Source organism: Cottoperca gobio, chromosome 7, assembly GCF_900634415.1.
Source record: "Cottoperca gobio chromosome 7, fCotGob3.1, whole genome shotgun sequence".
In the NCBI taxonomy this organism is placed as follows: domain Eukaryota; kingdom Metazoa; phylum Chordata; class Actinopteri; order Perciformes; family Bovichtidae; genus Cottoperca; species Cottoperca gobio.
In genome coordinates this window covers 13,380,790-13,393,571 of record NC_041361.1, presented here as the reverse complement: position 1 = coordinate 13,393,571, position 12,782 = coordinate 13,380,790, and the positions used below count along the sequence as shown (strand labels likewise).

The 12,782-nt window shown below is 40.8% G+C and overlaps 1 protein-coding gene across 3 annotated transcripts in view; it reads left to right on the top strand.

Moving 5' to 3' along the window:
- phactr3a (phosphatase and actin regulator 3a) overlaps positions 1-12,782 on the top strand; it is a 34,684-nt gene that overhangs the window by 7,731 nt on the left and 14,171 nt on the right. For all 3 annotated transcript variants that reach the window (XM_029436381.1, XM_029436380.1, XM_029436382.1), the window contains exon 2: positions 12,192-12,356. In XM_029436381.1, the coding sequence (XP_029292241.1) occupies positions 12,192-12,356 (165 nt within the window). The remainder of the gene's footprint in view (positions 1-12,191; positions 12,357-12,782) is intronic.

The following is a 12,782-nucleotide window of genomic DNA, read 5'->3' as shown; positions in this document are numbered from 1 at the left end:
GCTGATAACTCATTCAATATTCCCTACACAATACTACAGCACTCTACATTTCTGAAATGTATTTCCATGATGTTGTGTAGAGGAGAAGTAGTAGATTGACCAAAGCCAAATACCACAACATTTAAAGTTATTTTAAAGTTTCACATATTGATATTAATGTTAAATACAGGTTTTGGACACGTGTTAATCATCGTTTTGCACCATTACTGATTATCACATAACATTTTACGTCTATTAAAAAAGGTGAAGCACTGCATTGTGGGATTTTTAGCAAAGGTAGTACATATGCTGTGAAGTCAAAAAACTATTTCAGATACTATTGTCCACTTCCTCTCATCTGGCAGCCGTGTGCACAATGCATGATGGTAGTTAATCTTAGTTAGTGCCCATGAAATGTAGTCTACTACTTTGTTTGCATTGAGGGTATAAAGCTGCTATACAGGGAAAAATAACTGCCAGAAACCACTTGACTACTATTGTAATTATTGATTAATCTTTTGATTACATTTTTGATAAATAGACTAAATTTTGCCAATAAATTAAGTAAAAGAAAATTCTCATTTCTATTTCCCAGAGCCTGCGTTTGTTAAGGAACTCAAGAATGGTGAACTCAAATGCACGACTCCGAGACGGATGTAAAGAAATGTTTTACTGCAAACAAAGTACAAAACAATAGCGCTCACAAGGAGGAATACAAACAAACAAAGTATCAAAAATAAAGACTCACTCATAAGGAGGAGAACAATGAATAACACAAAGTATTAAACAAAAGATCCCTCTCTCAGAGGATATCAACAATCTAAATACAAAACAAAAACCTCTCACAAAGAGGCACATGGAAAAAGCTAAACTGACCTGATCACGAGACCGATACTCACAACACATGAACAAGTACGAACTGGCGCAAGACAAGGGGGGGGCACAGGACTATTTAAACATGAGGTGAGAGGGCACAGGTGGAAACAATCAGGGGTGGGGCAGACAATCACACCAAGGAAGGAAGTAAAACAAGACATGACACAAGGGGAAGAGAACATTTCAAAACAAAACAGGAAGTGCACGACGAGACAAGACATGAGTGAATCTAACTACACAAAAAGCACATGACAACCACAGACTAACATGAAATTAAACAAAAGCCTGATCTAAACCCTAAACATGAACATGAATACATTTAACATAGCTGACGAGACACAACAGCGTTGATGTATTTCAATATATTGTTTTTATTTGACTTACAGTCCAAAACCTAAAGATATTCAATTCACATTCACACAAAGAGAACATCAGCAGTAGTTGGGTAAATGGTGGAAAGGAAATATCTTGCACTGGGGTGCTAATGATGATCGTTGAGTGATGTTGGACTTGAGGTTTTCTGGTCTTATAGCAGAGTGAGTTTCAGCACCATGGAGAGCACCAGCCTTTGCATTGCAGCAGGCTGCTGAGCGGAGCAGAGCCGTGTCTTGTGTGCTGATAAGTTTGTCCTGGATCACAGATGCATCGACTCAGCTGGGCTCTTGATCTGCTGCGAAAGACACCCGACATTTTTTTTATTTATTTTTTTTGCACTGATGACACATTAGTGAGGAAAGCACATTGCGCAGATCCAGGCACAAATTCCATTTAATTTAATCATCCCATACATTGATGTAAGCCAAAAGCTTAAATCCAATCCCATTAAAACAGCTATTAGTACTATGGCCAAGCCTGTAGAACAGAGTCTGTGGTCATTATTGATGAGTGAGTGGCTTCTAGCACCTTCTCCATCGACACTGATTCATCATATGGCCCGAACCTGTTAGACTTCCAGATAATGTCTTTTTCTCAGCACCGCAGCATCCCTCTGGCACTGAGCGACTGCAGGGAAGCCTGTGTGCTCACACAAGTACATATGTTTGTGTAACTGGGCAAAAAGTTTTCCTCATTTGCCATCAGTCCCAGACACTCACGACAGATTCTGCAATAGGACTGACTCATGTTTTGCTCCAGACCAAATCAACAAAACATTTATTTCTGTTTACATCATTTGAGGCAAGAGATACTCAATCGAGACCTACATCTACTTGCGGGTGTTAGGAATTGAATTGGATGCATAACATCAATACTTTAAGAAATGTATCATAAAATCAATTAGCTTAGCTTTAATTACTACGGTCATCATTTTAACTGCAGTCTTGTAATTATATTACACACACATCACATTTCCTATCTCTGATCTCTCAATAGAACCAGCGTATTTGTTTGACCCCATGTCCTCAGTATGTTGCATGATATGCATGAGATGGCTATTGACATGGTTATTACATGGTGTAATGACAAATGGCGGTATCGCCTGTATTGCCTGGCCCATTTAAGTATATCCGTATGTCCATGACAAATGAGGTTACGGGACAGTTAGTGCACTGACTCGTGTCTGCACTGTCTGACGTCACAAAATGAGTCGTTGGCCACTTTTCATCCTGGTGATGATCTATTTGAGGTCCAGCACATGGGACACACACAGCTTTCTGGACAATAACATGATGTCAACATGATGCTATTTTGTTGCAGCAGCTCTGCACACACTACTGTACACTGTGGCTCCCTGTTGTAGTTCCAGCCACTGCTCGGGCAGGTACATCTAGTTGTTCTTAGTAGGCCCAAACCGTCCCACACTTGCACACTTGAGGGAATCTAAATGCGAGTGGCATCCTTGCCATGGGAACATGTTTGGAGATTACAACGCTGAGAGCGGTGATTTGTTCTGTTCTTCTGTGCACCTCCCATTGTCTTTCCTGCCTGGAGACCGTGATGTGCTCTCCTCCCTGCAGAGCGACGGGGGCCCAGTGGAAATGAGCTATCAGCTTCTGTATCAAGTGTAGACACAAAAACATGTAGACACACTCGTGGAGTCGCACAGATTGTGGGTGCAGTGAATATTTACTCTCCTGATCTTCCTCTCTGTCTCATGCACACACTCCATATGCTTTATATAAATGTTTCAGGCAGGAACAAATTACACACATTGCTCACCCACCTGACTGATACTGGAGTCTATAACTAGCTTCGTTGACTAAAAACGCCCACGCCCCATTGAAGACCCACAGCTAACTCACCTGAGCATAAATTTAAGAGTAGCAGCTGCTCCCAGGAAGCAATGACTGCTCACATTTGCATTCGCTGTTATCTCGAGGAATAAAAAAAAAAAAGGATATTGTTCAAGGACGCTTGAATAATATCCTGTTGAAAGACACATTGGCTACTGCAGGATTGAAGCTGTGACCTTTTTGTTGCTGGTAAAACCTTTCGAAGCACAAGGCCGCGCACCGCTTTTTAGTCATCGGGGACTAAAAATGTAACTTTATATTTACACCGTCTCTCTGAAGAGGAGAATCTTTTTGCAAGCAGCACTTTTGAAGATGTAAAAGGAGCTGAATTAGTCAATATGAGTTTGTTAGATTAATGTGATAGACTGCAGGAACAGCCCAAGGTACAAAGGGTGAACCAAAACTTCCATTACCTGATTGGAGAGAGCTGTTTAATGGAGCAGGATGAGATTTCTTTTAACGGGAACGCAGCCCAAAACTTAACTACGGATTGGAAGCCTTTATTCTTCTTCTGGTGGTTGTTGCTGGATGAGCGGAACATTTTTGGCCCACGGGGTGCATGTGATGGCTGCAGCAAGGCTTTCACAGTTGGTCAAAGATAGCCTGTCTTTTTTTTGGGTTGAGATGCAGAGGCGTGTCTGTGTTTAAACGTGTCATGTGTGTAAGTCATCCACATTTTAAGTAGTTCTGTGTAAGCAGCGGTACTCATTTTCAACATTAAGGGTCAATTATTGCCAAGGCCAGGAACCATTTATAAACATTTGAAGAGCGTAAACCTTCACCAGTGCTGAACAATTCTTAAACTTGTTTTTATTCAATATTATTTCTGTTAATTTTATATTAAACTAAAATATTGTTTTATAACCCAGCAAACAAAACTTAAAAGAAAAAGAAAAAAATAAAGTAGAACAGTTTTGGTTATTTCACTTGAGATTTCTGTATGTGTGTTGTTGTGAGTGTCTGGGCGAGGCACATTATTGCGTACTGCCGTGCACCAATAAGACTTGAAGACAGTAATAATAATAATAATAATAATAATAATAATAATAATAATAATAATAATAATAATAATAATAATAATAATAATAATAATAATAAGCTTTATTTGTATAGCACCTTTCATACAAGAATTGCAGCCCAAAGTGCTTCACAGCAAAAACATTACAATTAGTACAAGGACAGAATAAGAGCATTTACAGTACAATAATCACAGTATTGATGTTGATGTTGAGTCTGAAGTACCATTATAAAAATAGCAGAATTAACATAACCAGAATTAAAATAGTCTAAAATAACATTGGAGTATTGTGCCTAGTTTCCCTATCTGTGCAGTACTTAACGACCCTCCCGTCGGAAAACCACATTCATCACACCCTTCTTGTAAATGTTTTAAACTATCAGGGCCATATTTTGAAAGCATGAGATCAACAATGGGTCCCTGTGGCCCTTCAACTGGTTTACTCCCTTTGCTACCCATTCCTGGTAGTCTTTGTATTTACGTTTACAGTGTCAACCTCTTTATTGACCTTTTAACGTATAAAACACAGACATCTCCGTGAGTCCAGATTCTTTTGGCAAAATCTTGGTTAAAGCCTGCTTCATAAACAAACCCCTGTTTATTAAGTTTTATGTTAAAGCGGTTAAAGCCAGTTTTTCTCCAATATATTCTTTAATCTTTCATTTTTCCACTAATTGTGTAAAGAACATGTAAACACATTTATCAGAGAAACTTCCTCTTGTTCCCCGTGGTAAAACAGTCTATGTGATCTCAAGTTTTTCAAAAATACACACTCTGAAAATGTATCCTAGTTACCTTTACACATTCAATGTTAAACCAGTAATAATTCACCATTAAAAGGCAAAAGTAAAGAGATATAAAATATCACTATTAAAAGGCTTAAGTAAAAAGATATGTTTTTAGTTTACTTTTGAAGATACTGCGAGAGCTTGCCTCCCTAATGTCTGCAGGTAAAGTGTCCCATAGCTTTGGTAGGTGTGTTGTTTCCCTACACAGAGCTGATGAAGCAGATGACTTTGTGACCGTTAACTTGTTGCTTATTTAGTCACAAATATAGTTATAGATAATATTGTTAAAGAAAAGTACTTAAGATTTAAAACCGAGCTTAGGGGGCTTTGAATTAACAAAATTATTATTCATGAACATTTTACAATTCCATCAATATTTGAGATACTTGAGATTGAGCTTTGAAGTTCCAGCATAATGTACTGCCAGTCAGGGTGAGACATCCCCGAGTATGAGTCAAGCTCCAAAAACACTTTCCAACGCCATGCCCCCAGTTTGTAACAAAGGCTTTCGGTTAAAAAAATTGAAGTCTCCAAGTTGAACACACGTAGCCCCGATGACATCACTAGGAGTCATTTTTAACACACAAAGCTACAGAAGACATTATACAGTACACAGGCTCAGTACTGCTACTGTACTTCTATGACGAGTAAACTATCGTTGATGCATAAAATCAGTGTCCCTTAAATAGCTTTGCACAGATATTAATATGCACTCGCTGTTAACTGAACAAAATTCTGTTGTGAAAACTGACGAGTGAAACTGAGAATGAACTAGATTCTTAGTTGTCCTTGTTGATGCAGCAAAGGCTTACACACAATCCACCCACTAGTCCTCATTCTCAACACAACCATATGGTAACAAACAAGGGCCTCGGGCATTTCCTATTGGTTGCTGGCTTCACTGACATCATTTCACTCTCTTAATGCCAGAAGCCCACATGCTGGAGTTTCACACTTGGGCTGTAATCACTTTGATGATCTGGAGGCTTGACCTTTGCGGACTCATGTAGCCGTACACTGAGGTTCCCTGTTTTCCAAGAAATGAGTTTCATTCCCAAACCAGTTACAGTATGTAAAATACATGACACAATGTGTTTTCTTTCTTTAAAACTGAGTAACATTGGAGAAGCCAGGAAAAGTAAACTCGATTTTTTGTAATTATTCAACCGAAAAACACCGCCCAATGTTGCCAACTCTTTCCCAATGAGAGTAGCTAGCAGCACCAGCTCCAGAAGTTTCTAAATCTAGCCAGAAAGTCGGCTAGTTGGCAACAATGAAAACCTGTCTCTTCAGGCCCCCTTCCAATGCAACTCCCCTAAAATTAGCATTATGAACATAAACATATTATAATGAACGCAAACAAAAACGGCTATTGTTAGTACTCACAGCAATCAAGCTGGCAGCGTGTGGACGTGTTACAGTCCTGCGACAGATACCAGACTTTTATTTTGTCAGATCATTTGATTTATTCATTGCTGTCGGGATGTAAAGAGTATTTCAAATATAACAAAAACATTTCAATTGTAAATGACATTACCCACCGTAGCTTCAATGTAAATCATTTCATTTAGAGTAGGTTTTAAAAGGAGAATGTTGTACTTTAGATTGGGCTTTCAAAGGACTATTATTTTCCTGCATAATGAAGTACATTGTTGTATGAAAAATGGAAATGAACAAACATTAAAAAAATTGAAAAAACAAGGATATGACCTTTTTGCGTACTCAATGGTGAATGTGGTCCTCTGCCTAATGAATCTACGGTCGGGGAACTGTCCACAATGCACTTTATAATAAAACTGTCCTGGACAGATGAAACATCTTGTACTCATTAGTATTTATTTATGTATTGTTAAAAAACAGTTTAAATAGTGGTGATTGGAAATGCAAATATAAAAAGGAAAATATATGAGCTGTGACAAAACAAATCTCATAGAAGACAGAAAGCTTCCTGAGACAAGGCATTCAGATGTTGTTAATGAAATGCTGAGTAGACTTTGCTCTTTTTAGAGGCACAATAGAGTCATTTTGTGAAGGTGTTCAATATTCTCTCTACTTCTCCTTTAATAAATCATTCTACACTTGATCTCCGCCTTTGTCTCTCATTCACACTCTTTTCATTTGTCGTTGCTTCAGCCCTTCTGTTCTTCACTCTCTCCCTGCGAGTTGTTAGCTGTGTGCCCTGACTGTGCATGGGTCCCCGAGGCAGCGGGACTACAGACAGATGGCAGCACAGTTGTAAAGCCAGGGGGGTAAAGTGAGGAGGTTAGCTGACGTGGCAGCGGGTGAGGAGGTGGTCCATTCAAGGGCTCATTGTCAGTATCCTGGGTGGAAAGAGCAGGGTGGATACGATGCACTGTGGAGCTTAGAGTCAAGGGTCAATCTGATGTTATTTAGAGCTGCGATGAGACCACTGAAGCCCCCCACAGGGTTTGGCAGGAAATGTTGCACAGTGAGATTTATTATTTTTGTTATTAGCCACAGGTTTGGTCCAGAGGTGCCTGTAGCAGGTAGAACATAGTAACAACCATCTACAGCCACGCTAGAGGCTGTGTGAGGCTGAACTTACACACAGCCGTGCTGTGAGCAACATGCGAACGCTACATGGCAACATGCTCACAATGCTAACATGCTAATGTTTTGCAGGTGTAATGTTTACCATTATCATTTAAGTATATATTAGCATGCAAACACTTGTGAATCAGCCCTGAATATAAAGTACAGCTGAGGCTGATGGGAATGTCAGGTAGTAACTTATTACAACGTTGACCTGATGAAGGCGCTGGAAGTAAAGCGAGGGGATCACCAAGGTTATTACAGTTCATCCTGAGGTCAACATGAAGATAGATAAACTGACAGACCTGCACTCCTTGCAGAGCCATGCTGCTAAAATGGCTACAAAATGAAACTATAATTAATTGAACAGATTGCCTAAGTTGAACTTTACTATACAAGACGTTTTTTAGTCGTTTCAAGCAATAAATAGTATTGTGTATTATGTTATAGTAGTAAAATAGTATTTTCTGACTCACTTGACAATCCTCCAAGGCCTTTTCAGCTTTGCTATTCCAGAGATCTGAGTGCTGATTGTGTTTGAAAGGTTTAAACATGTGCTTGTAAAATAAGATGATACATACTTCAATGTTCAATGGACTTGTAATGCAGTCTAATGATGCAAACATTTTTGACATCATTTGAGAGTGCAAGAGTACTGGAGTGCAGTTTTAGTCTGATTTGTGTTTTAATACTATAGAGAGAGCTTTAGTAAACACTAACACTAAAAGGTAAACACTTCATTAGATCCGTCTATCAGGTGATTTTGTAAAGCAAGGCTTTGCCTCATTCAACCTCCCTGCTGAAATCTATGTCACTGGTATTATCCCTCAGTGTGAATCGCTTTCATTGTAAAATCTGAAAAGGTCACATACAGATATCTAGACTTGTATTCATTGCTCACTCACATTCTTTGCCTTTGTCGTTGTCAGTGTCACAACAGAGCAGGAACACAGTGTGTTTGACACTTATTCATTGACAAAGCACTCCCTTTAAAACTCACCTTTCACTTTTAGAGATCGACTGTATTTAAGAAGTGGACGCAGTTACCGTGATGTTATCGATTGGTTTGTGGATTATGGATTTGAAACCTCGTTTTGGCCGTTGCCATCTTGTTTTGTTTGTAATCAGAAGCGACACAAGAGGGCGGTACCGCACGCTGAACAAGACATTTTTACGTCACCAAAATGTTGCAAGTGACTTACATGAACTGAAAATTGTACACATTGTAGAAAGGGTGAAAGTTCTACGAGGAAAACACAGACAACACCCAAACCATGTTAGCGACTCTGTTAGCCACGCCCTGAAGCGTGCCTTGTTTTATTGTCTATTTTACTCTAAATATTATCATCATTTACAAAATGATCATGCTGTATTGAAGAAGACTTAAAAAAGCAATTAAGACCATAAACTCATCAGGAGAGTGTTTACTGAGGTAAATAAATCAAGTAAGAAGTAGAGTCATTTTCTCATAGACTTCTATACAATTTGTTTTTGTAACCGATGGATATTAGGGAGAATGCAAGTTTGAGGAACTTCCGCATGCTTTTAGACTTCCTACAGTTTATGTTCCTGTTGGTTTGCTCACCCTAGGCACTTGGGCAAGGGGATGTGCTCATTGTGTACATGTGGGGGGAGATCTTATGCTCCTGAATGTGCTGACGAGCTGGTTAAGTGGGGTGTGGTCCCTGGTGACACGCTCTGATGTAGTTTTCTTGCCAAGTCACATTATCATATTGCTTACTTTATTCCACTCTTAAATCATTTTAGAGTTCACACTGCACTAATGCCCCATAGAGAGTAGCATTCAAAGTTTATATTTGCCTGCACTCCCGAGGTGGTTTATGAATTGTATTAGGTTTTCTATTGGGAATTTAATCTTTTAACTCGTGTAAAGCTGTGACGACACCACCTCATTGGAATTAAAGTATGTGCAGACTTAAGTTGGAGAGGACTATGTGCTTAGAGCAAACGGCTATTGGTCTACTGCATCAGTATGACACATGGATTTAATAAATCCTATTTGCATTAGCATATTAATTAGAATCGCCACATGGGGCATGTAGTTCATTCAAGCTTATTTTACACACATTTCGATACATCCTCATCCGGCGGATAAAATAAATCTCCTTGTGCATGTGTTTTCACCTAATTCCTATGCTCCTGTCATTTTCTCTGAACAACCACCCCTTCTATGAAAAATGAAGGGTTACTTGATATGCATTATAAATAGCTGCTCCGTGATTGGACGAGCCCAGATTCTCCTGCAAGCTCTTCCGTATAGCAACAGCCCCCTCCCATCCCTCCTTCTCGCCGCTTCTCCCAGGAATCCCCCCTTTCTCTCCTCCTTCCCCCTCCCAATCTCCTTCCCTCTGTCTTTCAAAAAACGCAGACAGATCTCGTCCTCCATGTGGCTTCACCCCCTACCCACAATGCACTGTTGCCACTGGCTTTGGATGTGGCAGACAGTGACTGTGTAGGGGGCTCCTCTGCTCTCCTCCTCCTCTCCTCTAAGCTACTGACTGACTCGCTCCACCCGCTGGCTCCCACTGCTGCGGCAGCATCTGGATGTGGATGTGGTCGCCATGGCAACAGCAGCCTGACCCCACCTCCTCTACTCTCCCCTTCTCATCTCTCTCTCCACACACACACACACACACACACACACACACACACACACACACACACACACACACACACACTCTCTCACACAGACACAACGCCTTTACCCCTCCTGCTCCCCCTCTCCTTCTCTTAAGCTTTTTTTCCCCTCTCTGCGCGACTGGGTGCGTTTCCTTTGAGCTTGACCTGGATTCTGCGTGCGGCGCCACGTCTGCCACGCCGCTTGTGTGACAGCGGTGATGATGACACAGTTAGAGAGGGTGTGCATGATCGACTGACCCCTTTAAGAAACTTTTGGGGTCAAACGTCAAACTGGAAATGATTACCTTTCATCTCATCTATCCTCCTTTACGTCTCCCTCTGTTTTCTGTCTTGCTGTTAGTTTCTCCTTTCCTCTCATCTGCTTGTTTCTCCCTCCCTGTTCCTCTTGCCACTGCCTTTTCCTTCTCATCTCATCTCTACTTCTTTCTTGGTTCTTCTTTCTTCTTTCTTTCCTGCCAAGAGCTTTCCTTTCCTCCCTTGCCCCTGTCTCCTCTCTCCTTTCCTCTACTCTTAACGGTTCTCCTCTCCTTGTTTCTCCTCTTCTACTCTTTCATCCTCCCCCAAGCACCACCACCATCCTCTCTCTACACCCTACCCATGTGCTTCAGGGCAGTAGCAAGGGGCCGCAAAAAAAAAAAAGCGTGAAAAGGAGTCAGCTGTATCCTCCCTCCTCCATCACTGTACTCCACATCACACCCTGAGCCACTCTGCACCCCCCTCCCCAACCCCTTCCTCTCCCCAACCTCCCCCATCACAAATCCTTGCCTACTCCTCAACTGAATTTTTGAACAAAGATATCAGCCTCCTGAAGGCATTTTTGTCACAATGACGCACATAGCTCTTAAATACATGGAATATATTGTGCATTTCCTCTTTCTTGGCTCTCTTAGTGATTACAACTCAGCAGCAATGTTCGCACATGGATCTGTAGGCCAACACTTTGCCTGATATGAGTCATAGCCGTCATTCATTCAAATAGACGTTGCCTTTGGAGAGAGAAAAGAGCTCTCTGTGCAAGGATGGCAGCACAGTAGATGGGGACAGCACATTTATATTATAGATTAATTAACATCATGGACTGCACTCGTCATAGATCGCTGCATACCGGTACTTTCATTTGCTTTCATTCCTTTTATCTAAAACATAGTTTGTATATGAAACTGTACATAGATGTAGTTTTTTTATAGGTATTTAGACTTTTTTTGTGTCTTTTTATGTTTGTTTGTATCATTTTCATTTGCAAAATCAGCTCACTTATTTTCTGATGTTTACAGTACGTTTGGTTACTGCCACCTGTGAGCTTTTAATTTGCTATTTATTTAACAATATAGTCGACATGAACACAACCACATCATCATGGCCTTTGTGGGATGAAATGATACAAGTACACTGCATGCTACTCGTGTTTTCTGCTTGTTTTGTTGCATTATGACACATATTGCAGAGATGTTTGTACCTCCGCAGAACACTGATCATTTGGGAGACCTGTCCTGTGAGAGCTCGGACAGAGAACATACACATGTAGCAGACGAGCAGTGTATTAGAAAAAAAGAAGGTCGTCACAATAAAACAATCATCCTTGTTTTACCGGCCGAGTCTAATGCCGTTTCTGGGAAAGCAGAGAGTCTGGCACACCTGTTGGTCTCCGGGGAAATGCATCTTTTGTAGCGTTATGAGGCTGTCTGTGTCTATGAGCTCCTATGTTCCCTCCAAATTTGGATATTTATTTTTACATGTGACGTATGGCTCTGAGGGAGGGGATTCACAGGGAAATAACAGCCGTGAGGGAGTGTGCCTTGATCAAATTAGTCTTTCTAATTCAATCTGTTCACAGCACTTGGAGTCCATCATGGTTTATTCAGTAAGGTGAGCATACTAATTGTGCTCTGGTCTCTCTCCCTGTCTCCTCTCACTTTTACTTTTGCCCCTTTGGTGATTTTTTTCTTCCTCCTTTGTATCCCCACCTCCCCTTTACCCCTGCTTTTGATCCTTCTCCCCTACAAACCAACCCCCACTCTTTCCTTACCCCATTTCATCCTCCTGCAACAACTCTTCTCTGGGCTTCTTCTCCAACTGTCCCTGTAGTAGAGTTGGTGGACCAGCAGAGGGTGCTGAGGACCGGTTGCCTGGTGAGCGGTGTCCACACTCCACCCATCCGACGTAACAGCAAGCTGGCCACCCTGGGGCGCATCTTCAAGCCCTGGAAGTGGAGGAAAAAGAAAAATGAGAAGCTAAAGCAGAGTTCCACAGGTACAGTGCTGGATGGGGGAAGTGATGGTAGAGGGTGGATGTAGATTTCCTGATTCACCCACACACATTCAAATGCACATTACTCCTCATCTCCTCTAATGATGGAGGTTAGGGAGAGATAATGACAGGGTGCGGATGGAAATATGTGGCCAATCATGCTCCAATTGTTTGAATTAAGTCAGTCCTCCAACATTTATTATGATGTAAGAGAAGAGTTTTATACATTTTTACTTGGTTGAAGCTGCTGAGATGTGCAGTATTTAAAAAAAGATGAAACAATCAAACAGTCGTTGCTGGCTGAGCACAAGAACCCAATAATGTTTTGCCAGTATCAAAATGTAGCACAATAAGGAACATCTATACAAAATCATGATCCAATTAGATGTCATTGCAATGAACTAAATTTCTGTGTTGTGTTGCATCAGA